A 24,152-nucleotide genomic window follows, 5' to 3' on the forward strand; every position below is an offset into this window, starting at 1 on the left:
GGGGCAAGGTCTGTGAGCTCAGAGACAAAGCTTAAAACCAAGCCTGATAACCAACAACGTGCTTGATGAAAGATCTCTTTCTATTCCTGCATAGCCAGACTTTTAACTAACAGCATAAATGTCTTGTCCAGATTGCAGCTTATTCTGGCCAAGAATCGCCCACTTAGTCAGTCAGAGATTAACTTCAAGTAAATGAAAAAGAGACCAACCACAGTTCGTTTCGTTGTTAGATGCCATTCGCGGATGGGTTATCTAAAATTAAAAAGCATAAAAAATTATATACATCAAAGAATCCTGGAAAAAAAAACATTAAAAATCATACCAATCCCAAACATTTGAACGGTTGTGTACAGCTCTCTGCAAATAGATGCAAGCAATGCCAAATATGTGGTTTACATGCTGTTGACATGTGCATAATGACCTGAGACATCCTGAATAAGCCCTGAAAGAAACAGCATCAGACTATATCAAGATAATACATGACTGTCAAATGTACAATGTACACAGTCATTCTCAGCTGCTCGCCTGTATTATCAAGAGGAGGGAGAGATTTTTGGTGTGCTGAACATGCAGCTATATATTTTGCCTTCTGGCCCTTTGACCTGGTTTAAAGTGGAGCAGACTTGCATATTACGCTGACAGTTTTAGAGTAAGAATATACAATCAGGCCAGCGCAGGAGTTCAGAAGTCCTAAAGTTTATTGGCCGGATGTAATTCAAATATCATCATATGATACTGCCTGAAAGAGAAGCCCCGCTGCCTGGATTATCTCTAATAACAGCTGCATTATGGGACGCGGGGAGGGACGCATATCAGGATGCCGCAGTGAGTGTGTCACTCATTTATAACATAACCGGTGATGCTGGGAAGCTCCCAATGACCACCTGTTCAATAGCTGTGCGCCTTTAAGCGTTTTATGATTACAACCTTGTGGAATGTTAAGCAATCATTTATACATAGGCTACATCAATTTCCTTTTTCTTAAAAAGGAACTATCATGCATTTTTACATTTTCTTTAGTGTGTAATGATGCTATTTGAGCATGAAAAATGTCTGTAAAGTTACAAGCACAAAGTTCACTCCAAAAGGAGTTAAGGTCCTTGCACACTGAGTCCGAAATTTTCGTATGCGTTTTTTTCGTATTCGTGATTCGGTGGCTCTGAATTGTCAAAGCACCATTCAAACTGCTTGTTACGGATGCAAAAAAACGCAGAAAATCGAACCTGTTACAATTTTTTTTATGACGGACGAAAGTTTCGGAGGCAGTGTGCAAGTGTGATTGACATAACGTGAGGTATTTATTTTTTAACGTGCGAAAATTTCGGATACGAATTTCGCACTCAGTGTGCAAGGGCCTTTAATGTCTATATCAGTAAGCACTGTTTCGGAACTTCCTGAAACGCTTCGATTGTAGTCGCTTTTTCTTGAACGTACACATCACAATATTCGCTTAAGGCATACGAAAAGAAAAAAGGTTTGAGGCATGGTTGAGTTGTATTGTCGCCATATCTAGGTGTTAGTGTAAAGTCGTGGTTATGGAAAGGGCGTGACATTTCTAAAACACGCTCAAAGCAGTTGACCAATCACAACTCACTGGGTCCAGCTGACCAATCAGAGCACATTGCACTTTTTGGAAGGTGGGACTTCATAGAGACCGGAACTAAAGCATTGCAGAGAGACAGGGAAGAGAGGTGCGGCAACGATTAAAAAAATATATGAAAAGTAATGCGTTTTTTTAAACATTCAAGCGGGAAAACCTATTCTAGTAAACCCCGAAAAACTAAATCAAGACTTTAAGGGCATAATATGGCCTCTTTAAAATACTGACATGGATACTTACAGAGGAATGCGTATTTAAGCTCGGAAAAAAAGAACACCTCTTTTTTAAAAGCATTATCAGTATCAAAGACAGACATATGGAGTCGAATGGCAAGCAAACGGAAACTTGGTAGCGTTATGTAGTCGAGTGCTCTTTTGGAAACAGGGAAACCTATGTATTCTGTTTCTCGAACACTTCCTGTGTCCGCCACGTGAACCAATCCGCTGCAAATGACTGTGGTGTGGGACTGGAGCTTATCAGCACATTGCACACAAGATCCCTGCTGCGAAGCTTTCAACTTCTAACTTCCAACTGGAGCCTCTCATGTGGACCACAATTGAATGGCAACAGTCAGAACTGATTCCTAAAAGGAACAGTTCACCTAAAAATGTAAATTGTGTCAGAATTTACTCAACTGTTCCAATACTGAAAACTTTCTTTAGCCTACACTTTCATACACTATGTTCCAAATCTTTTGAAGCAGTGTTGTTATTGTTAAAGTCCCCGTGAACTGGAAGTTGCAACCGACTTTATTTCAGTGTTGTGATGTTTTTCCAAGTGAAACGGAATATTGAATAGAGGACAGGGTTTTATTTTAGCGCATCTCCTCTCCATCCCTCGCTCATAGCAGACTGATTGGTTGAAGGGGAGTGGTTAAGGATATTCAAACCCCATTCATTTGAAATGGAACGCCATTCAGAGCTGAAGCAAATTTTCGGATTTTGATAAAACCCTGACAAACTATTTTTTACAGTGTATTAACTTGCATGGATTAATTGTTCACCACAAGACTAGTAATGTGCGCTAACAAAGTAAATAGGGTCGATTTTGATTTCATGACGACTTTAACTGAAACCAAACCTGAATCTATTGAAAATGTTTCAGATTATGAAACCATTAAAAAACTTAAACGAAAATGTGAAATAAAATAAAATAGGCTGGTTGAAGTACTAAAATAAAATAAAAACTATATAGAAATATTACAACTAATACAAATAACAAATACCATAACAACATGAATCAAATAAAATTTGAGTAAATTATTATGAAAACTGAAAATAGAAAAATAAAAGCCAATTCAAAATATGAATAAAAAACTATAATAATATATATAAACAATACTAAAATAAGACGGTTCTAAAGCCATATGTGAGGAAAAGACCAACATTTACTAAAAATCTTGCTCTTCAAGCTATTATTCTCGCACTTGTAAATGTACATTTACACGCAATTTAAAAATGTAACCATTTGGATTAAACAATATTTTGTCTTCAGTCCAACTGAAATTATACTAGTCGAAAAACATTATGCAAGTGAAATTTGAAGAGATAGAAAACTTTGAGCTTTGAGATGTGGCCGCACACATGCTTAACATACGAAAGTGTCGTATTAGCGTTGAGTGAATGTAAATTAAAGACTAGTATTCAAAGTTTTCCATAATTACATTTTATAATGAGCCCATGTTATGTAAAGGGTGAAAGTCTATTACAGTTTGCAGTGAAATGCCTGTGCTTTCAACATCAAGGACAATATGACAATAGATAATGCATCCAAAATTCATTGTCTTGTCAACACGTTCGAAGAAAGCACATGCACAAATTAGTGTATAATTTGCTCAAAAAAGGGCAACAGACGTAAGGTCCATTAGCTTTTTAAAACATTTTCTGTTCTTTCACTCTAAAAAAAAGAAAAAACTAATGCAGATTTACATCAAAAGAGTGTTTTTTACGGCTTGAAGCATGAACATCACAGAGAAACACACACTGAGAGCATTGCTCACTTAAGTGCCGAACTTGTGTTTTGACTAGACGGTTTCACCGTAATTATGTAAAGCATCAGTGAGTAGCCCTCATTTCGAGCCTTAAACAGCGCAGAAGGGACGTGTGACTGAGAACAGCGTGAATGTGAACGTACCCCATTCTCGCAGGGCTTGTCCGAGTTCCCCCTGCTCTTCCTGTCGGCCTGATCTGAAGTCTGACTTCCTGCTGGGAATAAAACAAGATTACATCATCACCCGTGCACTTGAACAAAGTCGAAACGGTTGCAGAGTGCAAAAACTCCCAGCTGTGGTCAACCATATACAGTGCTACTGGACCGGGGGCATTTTTATATCAACAAAACATTCAAATAATAAAACGTCGCTCATACGTATGGCTGAAACAGGAAGGAAAAGGATACCTTTCCATCTAATGAGCATGTAATCCAGCAGTGGGATTTTGGCTGGCATATTAACCCTGATTACTCTTTGCCGAGACTGTAGGTTGTTTGACAACCGTTTACCAATCCAGTCATTTCTCTTTTGTGAGTCTTTGTTTCACCAGCACTCTCAGCTCTGCCATCTATAAATAAGCAGAGGCTTAATTCTCTAAATCCAGGGCTGTGTTATTATGTGTAATCCTGTCAGAGGCTCTGGAAATACCTAGACCTTCTTGGACCGCGCCGCCTCTGATAGGTCTGTACACAATCCCACTGACCGCCCTCTGCTCTCACAGACTAATTTAGAATGTAGTGGTACGATGAACTACATTTATAAAAAAAAATTAAAAATCAGTCCTTAAGGATGGTTTGCACTGAAAAATTATGAAATTCCATTTTATAATTTTGAGTGTTTTTCCTGTTTTCTATGCAGATGCAAAGATTGTAAAGGTTATGTTCTATGTGTGGACTCTTATGTTGTTGTTTCTTTGGTTCCGATGTTTCCTTCCAGTGTTTAGTTCCTGTTCCCTTTGTTCCAGTTGCTAGTTGGTTTCTATTGCTACTCATTGGTTAATTGATTATGTTCAATATTTCAATATGTTTAATTATTGAGTCCTGTTTGGTTCCTCGTTTAGTATTTGAGAGTATACATTCACACGACAACGATGTACTAAAAATGGAAATGTATTTCCTTTGCGTTTTTGATAATGTTCGAGTACAGACAACAACGTTGTCAAAACGATCCCATTCGTCACAAGGATCAGCGAATATGAATAAAAACACTGTATTATGCATGCCAGGCCAGTAGTTGGCAATGTCACTTTAATAAAGAAACACTATGGACTGAACACGTAATACACACGTGTATGACGTCACCTTGCCTGCACTGTGACACCAACAAAATCAATCCAAATTATTTCCAAATAGAGCTTCAAGAAATTTGATGAAAATTCCTGTATTTTTTCATATTGCAGAAATGCCAAATATTGCAATATCATATTATTTTGATCTCATGCAACCCTAGTTCAAATCACTACCCTATGTATGAGCAACATTAATAATGGTGCTTTCTCCCACATTAAAACTCAAAGTCTGTATTTCTCTGTTAAGGTAATGCATGCTCCGGACCATCGCCGTCTCTCGTCTGATGGAGCTGTGGTCCGTCTCAGGTGCAGAAATGAGCGCAAGAAGGCGGGAGACCAATTCCACACAAAGAGGATTAGTTACGTAACTGCAGATAACTGCAGAGGCAAAACTCTGCAAAGCCCATAGCTGACAGGACTCTCACTTAAAAGAACGGAAAGTATCAGAGTTTGAACACTAGATTTAATAGAAAGTTATTCATCACAAACATAAATGTCTTATAGCTAAAGGCACCATGAAGTCAAATTTGACAAAAAAATTAAAGTATTAAAAAAAAATTAATGGAATATTGCATTATTTATTGTAAATTATTTATCCGTGTGTAATCTAATCTCATAATCTTTAATCAAAATAACTTCCCCTCCCTCTTTCGGCAACATCTCTTCTCTTCTCTGATGATGTGTTCACTGGCGTGAGGATGGGACAACCTGTCGCTCACATTAGATCAGCCAATAGCAAGCCACCAACCATCCAATCATTTGTTCTTGTTCAAGAAGCCGTTTCACTCCAATATATATCACAAAAGGGAAGAAAAGACTGACTATCGCAACTTTAATAGGTTATAAGCAAACATGCTCCTCTAAACTTGATTGATTGAATGATTCACTGATCACATAGCGAGTAAATACATTTAGCTTAAGCTACAGATAAGAAATATAATTTAACAAGTATCTGATAACTGGTTCTAAAGCTAAATCTTATATTTATGCCAGGCAACAAGTAACTTGTCTGTCCTGAAATCAATAATGCTGCGAAACTTGACACAATTATAGCCAATTAGACCATATTTGATATAATATGATATAATAGTTTGATATTAGTATAAACTACTGTTTAAAAGTTTGGGGTCAGTAAGATTTTTTTTAAACAAATGAATAATTGTATCCAGCAATGACACATTAAATAATTTAAAGTGACAGTAAATATATTTATAACATTACAAAAGTTATTTTGAACTTTTATTCATCAAAGAATCCTCAAATAAATGCATCACGATTTCCACAAAAATATTAAGCAGCACAACTGTTTTCAAGATTGATAATAAGAAATGTTTCTTGAGCATCAAATCAGCATATTAGAATGATTTCTGAAGGATCATGTGACACTAAAGCCTAGAGTAAAGATGCTGAAAATTCAGCTTTACCATCCCAGGAATAAAATCAATTTTAAAATATATTCAATTAACAATAATATTAAATAGTAATATTATTTCACAATATTACTGCATATTGATCAAATAATTGCAACCTTAGTGAGCATAATGGTGCGTGTAACGCGTCTTTGCATTGACTTAACATTGAAATCACTCGCGCCTGACGCGCTATTCGCGTCCGGTGTGTGGGTGCAGTTAGAGACTTATTTTGAAACCATAAAAGCATGTTAAAAACCACAAAGTTTTTAATGCTAATAGAAACCATGCACTCAACAAAATGAGTGGTCGTGGCCAGGCTTGCGTCACTTTTACGCACCTTGAGAAAAGTTTGCAATGAGAGACTCCTCGTGCCGCAGGTAGAACTTCACTTCCTGTCTCCTCTGACCCCATTTGTGGAGGTGCTCGAACATCAGCTGATCAAAAGGGATCGCTCTCTCTGTGAATAAGAACACAGACACTCTTTGTCTCAGGCAGGCTGTAAAACCCTGTGCTCTACACTTAGCAGAGAGGATGCCAATGTCAAAACTGTTACAATACATCTCTATTTTAATCTAGTCCACATGGTATGAAAACTTCAAAAGGAAAATTACACAACAGCCCCGTAGCAAAGCATGGTGTCACGTCCAGATGAAAAAGGTCTGGCTATCCTTGCTGAAGGCTATCTTTCGTGTCTTTGACAGCGCGGGCCGCGTGCCATCTGTAGGACACTGGAATAACAGGCCCACAAGAGCCATGTAAACAAACCTAGAGGCTGCAGCCCAGACCCTGAGACGTTCTGTCCCACATGCTACCACCCACTGTCTAGGACAAACTCTGACAAGGGTGTCATTGTTATGTGACGGACAGCGTTGCTTTTCTCTGTGGGATCTGGTCCATGAACGTTTCCATTCAGTGCTATTTAGTGATGTAAATGAGCTGAGCAATACATCTGTATCTGTCAGCCATATTGAGCAGAGCATGTAGAAAACCTGCGCAGCACATATGGCATGAGTCTGTTTCCACTGACTGTAGAACAATCCTTGATTTTCAAAAGAGTTGAAAACATGAGACGTTTGAAAAGTACTATATCATTTTACAGTACTGTGTAATGTTGAATCAACATAGTCTCAGCCTCAGACGGCACGCCAACAGACCCCTCTATAAACGAAAATAAAAGCATATAAAGCATAAATCAAATATTAGATGAAAAGTCAAAAGTAAATAAAGTATAAGACCAAAAACCTAAAACTTAAAAAACGTTTACAAGTTATAAATGTTGCCTTGGCAACTAACTGACATAACATGTTTAAGTTAAAGTACTAAAATCTAAAACTGAAATAAACATACATGTAAAGCTAAATAGATTTTTTTTTTAACTAATAACGGTGACAAAGGCACATTACAAAATTGCTAAAACTAAATATAAAATGAAACTTAACTCAAAATACTAATAAATGCTATAATAACATATAAATAAAACTAAAATAACACTAGTTCATAGTTCAGACAAAAATAGTTGTCCAAAATGGCAAGCTCCAATCTGATTGGATGGTCTTCAGCCATTTTTATGGGATTCAGGGTCCATAGATTTTTTTTTTAAATCAGGGAAACAAAGTTGAACCATGTTTCTAAAAATAAGCAATTAATATAAAGAACTAGGCACTCGATATTTAATTTACAGCATTACATTGTTGAAAAACGCTGTATCCAGATTTGCATATTATCCATCCAAAATCCTGAGATTAATGTAAATTGAAAATAGAATGTGCCTGGATGGTAAAGTAATTCCTGTGGATTTTCCAAGTATGCATTAATATATGTTCTTTCAGCTAATATAGGCCACAACGCATTGCGCTTCATAAGAGGAGTTTGTTGCGGTTCTCTTTCAACTTTTTCGGATTGAATTAATGCATTTGAATGTAATTTTTTTAGCCAGATGCTAACACTTATAAACAGTACAGTCCAGATGACTTCTTTCTGCATTATTAAAGTGGTTCTTGGACAGAAAAATATGAAAAGTGGACCAGACTTTATGCTGATTGTTTTATATTGCCTAAAGACTTAAAGTCAACCAAAAGCCACATAGACGAATATATTTCAACTTGGTATTTGAGGTAAAATACCCCACTGTTCAAACTTTTGGGGTCAGTAAGATTTTGTTTTTGAAAAACTCTTATTCTCATCAAGGCTGCATTCATTTGATTAAAAAAACACAGTAAACTGTGAAATATCCTTATAACAGTTTTTTATTTTAATTCCTGTGATCAAAGCTGAATTTTCAGCATCATTACTTCAGTTTTCAGTCACATGATCCTTCAGAAATCATTCTAAAATGCTGATTTGCTGCTCAAGGAACATTTCATATTATTGAAAACAGTTGTGCTGCTTAATATTTGTATTAATAATGTGGAAAACGTGATACATTATTTCACTCTTTTCTTTGAAGAATACAAAGTTCAAAAGAACAGTGTTTATTTGAAATAGAAATATAATTTTGTAACATTATAAATGTCTTATGTCACTTTTGGTCAATTGAATGCATCCTTGCTGAATAAAACAAATATTCCTTTATTTAAAAAAGCTTTTATGTGCTGCAGACTCGTACCTTTGCCTCTCCAGACCTCGGCGAGGTGGCAGCCGCTCTCCCCAGCCTCCTTACAGAACTCCACCACATCCTTACAGAGCGTCTCTGGAGTAATGGGCACCTCAGTCAGCAACTGTTGATTATCACTCAGAAATACAGTCAGGATCATCTGTAAAGAGGAAACAATAATATATGTCTTTTAGTAAACTCGTAGCCTCTCATTTATGACTGTGTGGGCTTCTCCTTAATCTTTCCTTGCCTTGCTATTATTCTCAAACTGTTTACATGAACTTTCCCAGTGGTCTGCACCACAACCGTCTCATCAAATGAGTGTCAGTTGCAAAGACGGATGAGAGCTAAATAAAAGACATTCAAAATTTGAGCTGAAATCAAGGGAATTGCCTGTTTATTCTATACACTGCCAATTATCATTATGCCTGTTCTATTATCTCCCACATACCAAAACATAAGACTCTTCAGGAAGGACAACACAGCCAGTAGACAGACAGACAGACAGACAGACAGACAGACAGACGATAGACAGACAGAAAGACAGACAGACGATAGACAAACAGAATTAGACAGACAGACAGACGACAGACAGACGATAGACAGACAGACAGACAGGCGATAGACAGACAGAATTAGACAGACGATAGACAGACAGACAGAATTAGACAGACAGACAGACAGACAGACAGACGATAGACAAACAGAATTAGACAGACAGACAGACGACAGACAGACGATAGACAGACAGACAGACGACAGACAGACGATAGACAGACAGACAGGCGATAGACGGACAGAATTAGACAGACGATAGACAGACAGACAGAATTAGACAGACAGACAGACAGACAGACAGACAGACGATAGACAGACAGACAGACAGACGATAGACAGACAGACAGACAGACAGACAGACAGACAGACAGACAGACAGACAGACAGACAGACAGATAGACAGACAGAGGCAGACAGACAGACAGACAGGCAGACAGACAGACGATAGACAGACAGACAGATAGAGAGACAGACAGAGGCAGACAGACAGACAGACAGGCAGAATTAGACAGACAGACAGACAGATAGATAGATAGATAGATAGATAGATAGATAGATAGATAGATAGATAGATAGATAGATAGATAGATAGATAGATAGATAGATAGATAGATAGATAGATAGATAGATAGATAGACACAGACAGACAGACAGACAGAATTAGACAGACAGACAGACAGACAGAATTAGACAGACTGACAGAATTAGACAGACAGACAGACGATAAACAGACAGATAGACAGACAGACGATAAACAGACAGATAGACAGACAGACAGATAGACAATAGACAGAAAGACAGACAGACAGAATTAGACAGACAGACGATAGACAAACAGACAGATAGATAGACAGAATTAGACAGACAGACGATAGACAGACAGACAGACAGAGAGACAGACAGACAGATAAATATATAGATAAACAGACAGATAAATAGACAGAGGATAGATAGACAGAAAGCACCCATAAAATAAAATAATATTAATTAAAACAAATCTAATATGTAAAATATTTTTTAAAAACTCATCTGTAATTTTTTAAAGGATTATAATAAATAAATAGTTTTAGGTATACCAGGCATTTTTGGGTAATGTGTGTATTTTATTTTATTACGCAAGACACCAATAAAATGTAAACACATAGATGTATCCTTCATCCAGTTTCCCTTCACTTCACTCAAACATTTAAATACTGTACATTTTATAAATCCTTCTGAATTCAATTCCCACCCCGGGCAGGAATGAAGGCTTTACTTCTAAAGTGTAACACAATCCCTCCAAACAAGCAAGACCCAGATTGAAAGGGAAATTCTGTGAGGGTTGGATTACAGGGCAGAGCTATAATAATCTGATTAGGACGGGGTGCAAACATGCGAGCGTGTGGCTACAGAGAGCTAAGGAAACTGTTTCGCTGGCTGAAGCCAAACAAATCCAGAAAGGGAAATGCTGCTGTGATCTGTGAAGACAGCGGATAATCCCGACCTGGACAGCTGCCTGGAATTTTATCGTCACATGATTTCATATTAAAATAGCCCAGGGCCAAAAAATTGTCAAATCATGCTAACACTCCATATGAACAATTCAATAACTGGACTCTAGCCATTAGTAAAGACAAACATTGTAAATCAAACAGAATTGAAGGGGAAATTCCCTTCCAAAAATGTTAATCATCTCATTATTTTGTCGACCTCATGTCATTCAAAACCTGTATGACTTTCTGTATTTTGTGGAACACAAACCAAGAAATTTTAGTCGATAGAATGAGTCTAAACCAATATGTCTTTGATTATACTGTATGGACAAAAAAACACAAAAAAAACACACTTCTCAAAATATCTTGTGTTTCACAGAATAAAAGAAAAGCCATACAGGTTTGGAACGACATGACAGTGAGTAAATGGTGACAGGATTTTTATTTTGGGGTGAACTATACCTTTAAATTATGAAAAAAGGTGATTGACATGTAACATTTTACACTAAGGGTTCTTTTGTTAACATAAGTAAAAAAATTAAAAGCAATACTTTTACAGTCTTAGTTAATGTTAATTTCAACATTTACCAATAATTTTTTTAAGTCAAAAGTTAGTTAATGCACTGCGAACTAACATGAACAAACATTAAACAAATTTTTTTTTTATCAACTAAAAATGTAACACATGATGTAAAAATCATTTAGTTCATTGTTAGTATTAATATTCACAAAGTGTATGTGTATCCTGGGAAACACTGACGTAACAGAAATGAATATTCCAGATTCTATACAATTATAGCATTTTTATTACCACAGAAAATAATTTCAACTCATCCCTCAATTTGTATAAACAAACAAACAAAAAGCATGGACAGATATGTACTTACAATGGAAGGAGGCAACGTACCCCAAAATGCTTAGACTTCCATTCCATACATATTTCTTGTTTGTTTTTACAAATTGAGAGAAGATAATTATTCTGTCATAACCAACAGAATTACCACAACTTGTCCAATGCTAGCGTGCAATAAACAAACAAGCATATCCCAGCATGCCACAATCATGTGCGCAAAATAGCAACCTTTGATTTATCATATCCGCCATCCATTCCAACTATAGCAAGACTCCATTTAGCTCTCACACATGCACATGAACACATGTCAGTCTTCTGAAATCCATGTCCCAGACATGTCTCGCTATTTTAAGCCGTACACAAGTGCCTGAACTTCTATACTCAGCGTCTCCTTGTCTGCCCCTACATCTTGCTCGTCTTTAAGCCCTCCGGATCTTCACCTTAGTCAGCCTGTGTGGGGCCTTCAGCTTCCGGTCTTCCTTCTCCTGCGCCCGCGCTCTCTTCTGCAGCCACGGCCTGCCCTTGGAGGCGCTGACCAGGCTGCGCAGAACCATCCTGATGAACCTCCTCATGGAGCCCCAAGCTTGATGGATTGGAGGAGCCGGGCAGCCCAGGCGCTGGGGAGCTGGAGTGTCTCTCTCTCTCACTCTCTCTCTCTCTCTCTCTCTGGGTGCCTGACTGTCTGTCTGACTGAGTGTGTGAGTGAGTGTAGATACTATAGAGTGGTCAAGGAAGGGGAGGGGGGATATGGGGGCATTTGGAAAAGGGGAGGGTGGGCAAGCTTTCTCTCCCAAATTGCATTCCCTCCTGGAACAAGCAGAGGTGCCAGGGGCAGATAAGAAGTATCTGATGACAAAACACAGACAGTCCTGTGACATGTCACTGATAGAGGGGATCAAACTCACTCAGAGTAAAACACACACTTCCATGAACCGAGGTCGCCATAGGAAGTCATGCTCGTTCCACTTACGTTATCCAACTAAGAAGCGTGCGGAAAAGATTGACACCATGAACATGACGTATACATCAGCTTTAGAATTTGCTGATCATCCATTGAAATTATAGACAAATCTAAATCTTTTGTAGAAAATCTTTGCTAGGGTGTTCCAGGGCATTGTGAAGCAGTTTCTAGCATGTTCTGGATGGTTGCCAGAGCATTGCTAAGCAGTTGTTAGGGTGTCCTATAGAGTGCAATAGCGTCCGGCCCTTTTTTCAGCGGCGCTGGTTCCGGAAGTATTTTTTCCATTAATTTTTCCCATAGGGATAAGCCATGAACCAAGCCAATCAGCTACAAGGTGTATCACAACACTACAAACTTTGATTTGAAGCAGAAAAGTTTTAGAAAATCGGACAAAAAGACAAAGGTACAAGACTGTGTACCTAATGGTTTTAGTGAGGGAAAGAACTACAATCCCATGAAGCATTGCGAACAGCATAATCAAATTGAAAACGATGGAGAAACAAAACTACTCATTTAAAAATGTTGATTACATGTATAAAAACAATATATTTTAAGTTTACTGCAAAATATGCATATACAAACATTTCAGTATTTTGAGAGCGTAGAGAGATGAATTACTCGATTACGTCATTCGCAGTGCATCATGGGAGTGGGCGGAGCTAAAGAGCTATTTTGGTGTGTTTAACTTTTTCCGACTCTCTGGTGTAATTTTTTGTAGAGCATCATGGGTAATGCAGTTTTTCATCAGGAATTCCACTGTTAAACACGATTTTTTTTAACAGAAGCAAAAACCATCAATTAACAACCTCGCAGCTCAAAAATCTATTTCCTTTATGGAGTTTTTACTTCCGGAACCTAACTGTTGCACTCTATTGATGGTTTCCAGAGTGTTGCTAAATAGTTCCAAGGGTGTTCTGGCATTGCTAAGAAGGGTGTTCTGGATGGTTGCCAGAGTGTTACTAAGTGGTTGCGTTACTACAATAACAGACCGTTGTGTAAAACTCTTGGACGTATTTTAAAGAGTCTATACCTCGAATTTTACATACTTCACACTTTTGAAAATCCAGCATTTAGTTGATCCGGATAAGCGCTCATTGCCACAGTTGTAAACACGACGGCTTTCTTCTTCCATGAGGGGGTTTGGCTTCACGGCATCTTTGTTTCCAGGCGGACCATTAAAGAATTTAACCAATCAGATGACGACTTAGGAAGTGTTTCCAGTTAAGTGTACCATAAGCATCAGACGTTCAGCCAGCGGTCCGTGGGCCGTCTGAGGCTGAGACTAGGGCTGAATCCGAAATCGCCCCCTATATCCTCAAATAGGGCGCTATTTCAGGGGACAGCCATTTGTACTGGTGTCAGAAACCATAGTGAACGTTATTCCCACAATGCACCGCAATAACGAGTGTACAACCGATGTACACTGAACGGCTGTCCGAATTCACTCGCTCGTTTTCATTCACTCCTTCAAGTGAACAGTATTAGTGGATTAACATATGGAATAGTGAGTGAGGGTTTAGAGGGCGATTTCGGATTCAGCCTAGGTGTTTGCTAGCATGTTCTATGTGATTACTAGCTCTCCCCCAAAAATATCTATAATATTCCGGTCTCTAGATATGAATTAAATCCCTCCTTAAAGAGGATTTGTTATTATTGTCTGCTAGATGAATATTCTCAACAAAAAATGTCAAATATCTGTCAGTTTAGGTAAGCTGTGGAAAAAAAGACCTAACCAAAAATGTGAGAGTAATAATTATAACCACTAATAACCAACAACCTCTTGCTCTGAAACACTGGCTGAGCATCTCTCTCCATGACGGATGTACAGTATCTAAGTCAGGGAAGAAGGTTTTCTGATTCCAAAGAAGGAGGTGAAGTCGCAGCACTCAATGCTTTGTCAATAATAAATCTCAGGACACAGGCAGGCCTTGTCACTGTGCGTCTCGAGTCGGGCGGTCCTGACAAATAGAGCTCTGGCTGGGTATAGCTGCCCAGTTTCCACTGTAAAAACTGTTAATGCTTCCTTTAGTTTGTAACAACATGTCATTAAATAAGATGCTTCTGTATGGAAAATCCCAAACAAACAAAAAAGACAACTAAACACTTTTGTGAAACGCTAAATATATAATACTGTCAATCAGCTAAATACCCACATTTCTCAACATATAAGCGTTTTTTATTCATTTGATGCAGATGGGACATGCGGCCTAGCTAAAGCATCGTGGGATTGTTGACACTGTGGACGTCACCTAATTTACTGTACAGTGCCATCAATAGGGTGTCCATAGCAACGACTGCATCCACGGAAACATGTCAGTTCCTCTCACTACACCGCAACTGGAAGACTTGCATAGTTAAGTGCAGTTAACAGCAGTAAACAGCACACTCAATCTCTGAGCATTTAACGGCCCTGACAGCTCCTCGCTCTCATGGCCGACACCTGGACCCAGTGAGCTTGAAAACAGAAGAGAGAGCAAGTTTGGATTTCACATTTCAGTTTGAGATTTAAAGGCATGGAAAAGCACTAAAAGGAAACTGGAAAAATTTTAATAAAGCATCATAAATTCAAGAAAGAATTCATAAATAACTCCAAGTTTGAAGAGAGCATGCATAGCACTCTCCAGCCTATTACTCATAATCGATAATCATTAGTCGCAGTTTTATTATATATATACAACAACATTGGTTGGCGTTATGAGGTTATGAACTCGGAGGCTGGAAAAGAGTCCGATGAAAATGGAAGAGGCAACGAACAAACAATATATTTTTATTCATATAACTTTATATAACTATATTTACTGTATGGTTCAAACGTGTTTTTGAAAGACATTTACACTTTTATTCAGCAAAGATGCATTAAATTGATCAAAAGTAGCACAAAGATTTGTATATAAGATTGCTGTTCCTTTGAACTTTCTATTCATCAAATAATCATGAAAAACATGCATCATGGTTTAAAAACAGTTTTCAACTTTGATAATAATAAGAAATGTTTCTTGAGCAGCAAATCAGCATATTAGAATGATTCACGATGTGACAGTAAAGGCTGGAGTAATACATTTTAAAATACTGTAGGCTATACTAAAATAGGAAACAGTTAACATTTCATAATATTGCCGTTTTCACTGTATTTTTGCTGTAAATTTTACTGTAAATAAATATGACATAAATATTTCAATTACATTGACTAATGGTCTGCCTAGAATTATATTAAGTAATAATGTTTGTTAATAATATCAATTATAAAATGTAGTTTCAGTACTGGCTTCTGATTGGTCAATACAGTGCTTCAGCCATGTTGAAATTCACAATATTAGCATTACCATTATAGCGTCCAACCCTTTTTTCAGCAGCGCTGGTTCCGGAAGTTGTTTTTTTTTCTTTTCATGAGGATTTTAAAATAGTCTTTGTTAAAGAGTTATAAGCCATTAACCTGTTAGCCTTCAGCGCCACTTTTGAAAAATCCCCAGAAATAGCATACCCAACCTAAAAAAGATTCAATTAATTGACCCTTGGTCCTAAAAGCTCAAGTATGGTCTCATTTGAAAGCTGACACCTGGCACTTTATTGGAAATGTAGAATGAATTATTGTCATAATGAAAAAAAAATTATGAATAGCTTCAAAGTTGTGTAAGTTATTAGAAATTTATTTTTATGAAACATCTTCATGAAAATTAAATTGAAGTTGGCCCGTCAGCACTCTAGAAATGCACTCCAGCTAAAGACACATGTCTGACCATGTTATATTTAAAATTTGAAGGTGATAAGTCTAAAACTCTGTATTTTGTTAAATGTTTTTCAAGATCATCTCAAATGACTTTATTTTGAATTGACTCTAAAATGCAAACTTGTGTTTATTGTCATCTATTAGCATCTATTCAGTCTATTGTCTCTATTGTTTTGTGGTGCAAACGAGCCCCATTCAGTGTCACTCTCTCCTGCACACATTTACACCTTTCCAGCCGGCTTATGGCCATAAATATTATTTTCCTTTGTCTCCATTATAATCGCTAACGACTGGCTAATCACGGTGTTTCACCCCCTAATTTCTTTCATAATCTTCACTTCACATTTGAAACTGTATCAAATGCCTTTCTTAAATAAAGAAATATTTCAGTAAGCATTCCGATTTAGAAAAAAAATCATAAAAAATAACAGCTAGATGGCAGGTGCAACTAGAGAGCTAGCTAGCATGTTAGCTTAGCACACCATCAATACACGACAATTTATGAGATTAAAACCCTGTTTGAGCTCCAAACTTACTTTATAGTACAAGTCGAGTGTTTTAAATAATCTTCTATGAGCTTATTTGGCTTCAGAAAAGAAAATCAGACAGAAAATATATGATTTGATATTATTCTGCACTATTGTAAAGTCTATACCGATTAGCACTGCTACATTATACATATAATCTATTATTATAAAAATACCTGACATGGCTCGAAGAACACAGGTAAATCAAATATCATTGCAATCATGTTTATTGTCTTCAAAACATCTTTATCTGCATGTTATAGCGATCTCTGAAAGCTAACGTTAGCTGTTTATGTCAGTGACGTCCTGGAAGGTCACAGGTTATTTCTTCTTCGTGAGCTTTCATATTTGGAAAAAACTGTGCAAATGGCGCCCTCAGCCTGCTGTATGGATTGAAAACACAGTACATCAGAGTATCCAGCGCTCTTTATGTATACATCGACGCATTTGGATATAAATTCAATAAATATTATTCCTGTCTATAGAAATATGATGTAAACCTATGATAATATATCAATATTTCTCCAAATCTGCACATTTTTGAGCCAAAAGCCCTGGGGAACGTTGTTTTGTCACGCGTTCTCAAGACAACAGCACCGGAGTTTTTTTCTGAATGGAGCAGCTGACGCTCATAATTCATATTAAAGGTATCGACTCATTTTTTCATTACATAAATCCTGACACAAATTAAGACATAACTGTCACTTATAAGTTTCTCAGAATACAATAGTGGTCAAATACTGAAACGTGAGACTTATATATTTTTAATGATGTATAGTTTGTCAAGGTAATAACATTAAATCTGATAGTAACTTTGAACTATTAAAAAAAAAAAACGCTTCAGAGCGTCCTCGCTCTGGTGAAGGTTACCAAGACAATCAGCCACGAGGTGTATCATAACACTACAAACTTTGATTTGAAGCCAAAAAAAAGCTAAAGAGCTATTTTGGGGCCTTTTGCTTTTTTCGACTCTCTGTAATTTTCCGTACAGCATCATGGGTAATGTAGTTTTTCACCAGGAATTACACTGTTAAACACAATTATTTTCAAAAATAACCAGAATGCGAGCTGATGGCTTCAGCGGAAGCAAATACCATTGATTAACAACCTCATAAAACTATCTTTAAAGGTTCAAAATCAATTTCCTTATGGAGAAAATGAATGGAGTTTTTACTTCCGGAACTCAACTGTTGTACATAACAGCTATGACGTATAAGACATGTTCGGATCATAAATGTACCACCATCTCTGACTGATACTAAATGAACAAAACTAGTCACAAAATAATCAAAGTAACCATCAATGCAAAGGTGAAGCGCAGGAGTCAATTCCCTCAGCAGGCTTAGAGATTCAGCAATACTGTGGCAATGCCATGAGGTCGCAATTTCAATAATGAGGCTCTGGGGAGATGTGAGCGACACTAGCGTGGACTCTAATAGCTAAAGCACACTCTGGCTCAGCTGCCTACAACAGGGATGTGGGACGTATTAAAGATCCTGAGCTGCCAACACTCTCTGTTCTGAGTGCAGATGAAGTTGTAATCTCACAGCCTGAACGCTGCCTGCCACAGTGCAAAGGACAGGCCAAAACACACTAGCATAGCATTCGCTAGCATTCACTTGGGGCAGTATTTTTTTTATCTTTTAGATGCCACCACACACCCCCAAATACGATCATCCTCATGCGACAGACCCCATCCTAAAATTTAAAAGGAGGCTATATATTTTAATGTTTAAGCCAGTATCCGATTTATACTTCTATATTTATAAATACTATGTACTATATTCTCAGTGCTGAGTAGTAACTGATTACATGTTATCTGGATTACGTAAATTAGATTCCCAAAAATGAAGTACTTGTAATAAGAAGATTATACTATGTTTTAAAATACTCGTAATCAGACTAAAGGTTTGTGGAATTGCACACAGAGACCAGCCACTAGTCATATGCCTATCACTGAAAAACTGACACACACACACACACACACAGCATTTGAACACTGCAGATTTACAGAAATGTTGTGATTTTCTCAGAAATGAAGTGTTTTCTCAGAATTGCTCCTGATGAATGCATTAATTATTGAATAATCACCAGGTGAGTAATTTAACCATGTATTTCTGTCTTTTAAAGGCTTTGGTCTTTCACATTAAAAAAACACATTAAAATGTACAAATTCACGACATTTCATATTTACATGCAATGAAGGGATATTTCTCGTCAGCTAAACCTCTTTGGCCTAATGTATTTACTTGAAGCACCCCCTGAGAATTTAAGATGGGTCAATAATAAAGTCAATAATAATAATAATATATAATAATAAAATTAAGTTCGCTTAATGGTCACATGACATGCAGGTAAACAAATAAAATCAGTTCTACAGGAAAAGAACAAGATGTGAAGTAAACAGATCACATCTCCATATTTACTGCCTCAATATGCAAAATTAAACTAACACTTGTCACAGAATATAGCTGTCTGGCGTTTGTTCATGAATATTCAAAATGCTGTGAGCAATTTTACATAGCAAAACAAAATATCTCTCGCTTATTGTAAGTGGCAAACTTCTGAAAAGACTTTAACTCAACATGAGGACAGATATTTCTGCTTGCTCATATTTGATATTTTATTTATCTTGTCCCAAAGGAAGAAATTACTTCTGCATTTCCCCATCCAGCAGTTCTAGAGTTATAAATATTCATACGCACAGTAGTAAGTCAACAAAAACCACCGCTCTGAAAATAAATAAAAAAGCTGATCTGGTTGTGTTTGGGAGATCAATTCTTAAGCTCTGGCAATATATAAGGACATCTAAGCTCCAGTACTTTTCTAGTTACATGTCAATCTGAAGACCTGAGGTTAATCGCACATGTCTGTGTTGGAGTCTAACATGTCACTGCATTTTTCCGCTGGTCTAATGAAAGCAAACAGGGCAAGTCAAAAGTGAGGGAATCGCTTGACTGTGTAATTCACTAAAGGGGACATGTGCAGTCCATTAACTCTAAATGTGAGTGCTCGTGCAAAGGTGAAAAGGGTTAACTTCAGTACAGAGGATGCTCTTTTCTTTCAACTTTGATCTTTGACCCCATCTTGCTCTCCCTGTAATCTGTGCTCTAATGTCTCCTGTTGAGGGACGCTGTCTGCTGCCTCATGGAGATGGACGATAAAATGACTATATTCTCTAACAATATTCGGTGCAATGGCTGGAACAAGTGCTCCGGGATTTAGGGTGTGAGGGATTTAAAAGCACACAACCCTGAGTGTGTCACAATTTAGGAATTCTGACAACTTTTCCACAGCTCACCGCACAGCGCCCTAAAATGCTCCCCGCAGGCTAAGCTTTCATTCAACACAGCGACAACTGCATCACTCTCACTCAGAAACTATGACAACAAGAAAGGTAGAAATGAAGAATGTATAATAAAAAGCAGTAAAAGACACAATGTTTTCTAAATTGGTGGGACAATCCTTATAAATGCAAGGAACATAAAGGAAAATAATCCAATATTGGGAAAAATATGAAGATACATTTCATGCTCTGACTGAATTTAAATCAAAATTTTGGCCACCCCTGAAACGGATCATACAATTAATATTACCCGAGCAGTTGAATTAAATACGCTACAGAACCGCGCTCATTCGGGGACTTGCATTTAATGCCTTTATAGACGATGAACATAACGTGATTACAATGCATATAAAGTTCAGTTGAGTGATAACATTTGCCCTCTTTAATGCTGTTAATCTGAATGTACGAAGCAAACTGCTTGCTGAAAATATACTCAACAACAACACTGAAAGGGCACAGTTTATCTGTCAACTGCACGTGGAAAATTGCTTTCATTACTATAATGGTACACACACACACACACACACACACACACACACAAACACACAATATCAAACCAAGTATGCAAAGTATCAAATAAAGCAAAGTGATGCTAGATTATAAAGCTTTAAGTATAGGAACAAAATACATAACTCTGTATTTTTGTCCCATTAAAATAGGTATTTGTTCAGAATTTGGATTTGAAGAATCCAGAATCCAAATTGAACTTGAACAAATAACTATTGTAATAGGACAAAAATACAGAGTGGATAAGGTGTCCAATATGTCGAAACGAGTGGATAAAGTGTCTAAATACGTTTTGGGGCCATTTATGTATAAAGAGATCCTGAAATGCATTTAATTTACTCTAGGATTATTTAGAGTAAGCAATTCACTGATTTAAATCAAAATCTGAGAAGCCTAATACCTTTACTGTTGTCTTAAAAATGTATAGGGTGAGTTCAGAGTGATTGGGACACTTTTTGCCATTGAGATGACTTGGAAAAAGTGTCCCTGAATTCACCCCTACCAGTGATTGTTATTACAGATAGGCCTAGTCATAAAACGCCACCTACAATTTAATATTAAAATCCACACTACCCACTTGACAAAATACAGCATGACTGTTCCCTAACTATGATTGACAAGACATAAGAGCCGCATTCCTTCATGATAGTCTAACTCTAACGGAAACCCGCAGTCCAACGCAATGTATACACAAGTTATGAATGAATGTTGACAGAGCTGTCAGTCATGATCCTGAATGACAGTTCGAGTTTGAGCGCTAGTAAAGTACCATCAGCTGTCACAAACTTACCGGCATCATGATTGCAGAAAGGCGAAATCAAACAGGGAGATCTGGATTTTTTTTTTTTTAAAGAAGAAAAAAAAAAACCCGCCTGTTTTAACTCCCACAGAAGTGAAGACAAACAGTTCAGTGATAAATTCTGTTATTCAAGCCCTTTGCCTGTTATGAGTTTGGTCCTGTGAGTGTAGTGAAAGGATGCGCCATCTGAACTGGGTCATTTAGGCCTACGTCACAGCGGCGTCCCAATCCAGTGGCTTCGATGGTTTGCGCAGGTTTTTATGGCAAGCCGGTTTAACATTCATTTGCACAAATCTTTTTTTTTTTTTATCCATTTTTATGCTACTAGTAGGCTAGATTACATGTTTGTTTGTTTGTTGTTGTTGTTGTTTAATGTATACAAACTATTCATTAGATTATATGGCTATATATGATAATAATGGGATATGCAGTGTCCAAAAACTCATCAATGAAAACTTTGTACTATTTAAACTAGGGGTGTGACGAGACCCTTATCTCACGAGACAAGACAAAGACGAGATTGGGTTCACGAGAACGAGACGAGACGAGATTTTTGCACAATATTTGATAGAAATCCTCAATGACAAAATTCATGACTGGAAAAATAGTCTGCAGGTGCATTTTGAAATGTTGTAACTAAATCATCTTGTAATGAATGTTTTTTCAGTTCTACTTTGAGTATGAATTATCAAAATACATTAAAATACAACAATATAGAAGCACTGTAAAGGTTTTACCACAAACTCAACTGACTGGCTTCTCTCAAGTATGATTTCACACGGGTCTCTTCAGACCTTACTGTACATTATGAGCTTCCAGAACTTCTGATTGAGGCTGTGTGTGACCTCCAACTGAAACTACTTTCCACAAATTGAAAATACAAATAAAAACAGACAGTAGCCTATAAAACAACAGTTTTTCTTATTAGTTCAAACGATAATTAAGTGCAAGTGCAACCATAATCAAAGTAGGCCAACTCTCTCTGTATTCAAAGTGCAAACAGAGACCAAAACAGAGACCAGAGATAGGTTTGATATTGGGAGACGGGCTATTGTATGTATGCAGTCTAATTTGCGCGCATCGTGTTTTACTTTCATTTTCACTCCGTAGTGGCGGTGCTGAACGCGCGTTCTACAAGATAAGGGGCCATTCACACAGAATGCGTTTTTGCTTTGTAAAATGCGATACGCTGGCAGTGAAATGGGGGAGCTGATTTTAACTTGAGCGCCGCGTTTTTAGAATACTGTGTCATGCGCGAGACGCTTACATAGAAAAACAATGGAAAGTACCGCACTGGAATGGAAAACACGTTCTGTGTTAACCGCCCTATAAGACATCTCAGATCGACTCACTGCTGATGCGCAACAAATCGTCCACCATCGTAACGCGATCAGTGAACTGATTCCTGCTGCACTGTCACAGTCTGTGTGCGAATGCAACTCGTGCTGGATGAGCAGAGGAGACGTTTACAATAGCAAAACAACAGTGGAGGCGGCCGGTGCCGCGGAGTACAACGTAATGCAATGTGAATGTAGCTATGGCATATTCTATGTTAATTATGGCGATATTGCGAGACAGCTTTTCACTCGACGAGAAATCTCGTCACACTTTAGTCTCGCGAGATCTCGTGGCACGAGATCTCGTCACACCCCTAATTTAAACAAAAGATTAGTCAATATAAATATCTGAATGTTACCTAAATAATAAGTAGTAATGACTGAAACAGGTAGACCTACCTATTAGAAGTCAACAGTTAGGCCGTGTGTCCACCAAGCATTTTTAGCCAGCTGAAAACGCTAGATGCTCTGCTGAAAACGCCTAGCTGTGGGCGCTTGAAAGCGTTTCGGCAGTGCAGCTTTTTTTCCGGATGATACAGAATATCCATGGAAGTGTTATAGCATCTAATTTCACAGATAGTTTGTTTCTGTATTGTTTCTATATAACAATGGCTATACAGTGTAAAGTAGGCTATTTGCTCTGGCTCCTGTTTTAATATTATTCTGCTTGTTGTCATCTGTTGACGTTGATATAATGTAACAGTTGGTCAATGTTGTATTTTTCCCGCCCCTCCTCCACTGTGATTGGACGGCTGGGTGAAAAGTGACAGTGATGAGATCTGCGTTTTACCTCAAGTTGAACATTCTTCAACTCTCGGTGGCCAGTAAAAATAGACGCTAAGCCCAATTTATACTTCTGCGTCGAACTCACGGCGTAGCTACGCCGTAAGGCTGATTTATACTTCTGCGTCGGACCTACGCCGGAGCCACTACGCTGTAGGCAACGCGTTGGTTTTCGTTTATACTTCTGCGTCGTTGTCCGCGTTGACGCACAATTACACATGCAGAGGGAGCGTGTGAAACCCGAGGGAGGGGTTCAGGGTACAGGCTGATTTATACTTCTGCGCGCTACACACAGCCTACGGCGTAGCTACGGCGTCAGTTCGACGCAGAAGTATAAATCAGCCTTACGTAGGCTGTGTGTAGCGCGCGTAACCTTCGGCACACTCTGACGTGCACCTC

At 37.8% G+C, this 24,152-nt stretch overlaps 1 protein-coding gene across 10 annotated transcripts in view; it reads right to left on the bottom strand.

Annotated features, from left to right (window-relative positions):
- The window catches only part of ppp1r13ba (protein phosphatase 1, regulatory subunit 13Ba), a 40,560-nt gene extending 18,696 nt beyond the window's left edge, over positions 1-21,864 (bottom strand). For 2 of the 10 annotated variants that reach the window (XM_079632115.1, XM_079632110.1), the window contains exons 1-4: positions 12,207-12,461; positions 8,896-9,043; positions 6,628-6,747; positions 3,734-3,804 (exon numbers count right to left, since the gene is read on the bottom strand). In XM_079632115.1, coding sequence (XP_079488241.1) covers positions 3,734-3,804; positions 6,628-6,747; positions 8,896-9,043; positions 12,207-12,338 — 471 coding nt within the window. In that variant the 5' untranslated portion in view covers positions 12,339-12,461. Of the gene's footprint in view, positions 1-3,733; positions 3,805-3,997; positions 4,171-6,627; positions 6,748-8,895; positions 9,044-12,206; positions 12,462-14,976; positions 15,088-21,624 lie in introns of those variants that run through there. The other 8 variants (XM_079632116.1, XM_079632112.1, XM_079632118.1 and 5 more) reach the window with 7 other exon arrangements.
- Positions 21,865-24,152: the final 2,288 nt, after the last annotated feature.

The sequence above is a fragment of the Phoxinus phoxinus genome (assembly GCF_949152265.1).
Source record: "Phoxinus phoxinus genome assembly, chromosome: 13".
In the NCBI taxonomy this organism is placed as follows: Eukaryota; Metazoa; Chordata; class Actinopteri; order Cypriniformes; family Leuciscidae; genus Phoxinus; species Phoxinus phoxinus.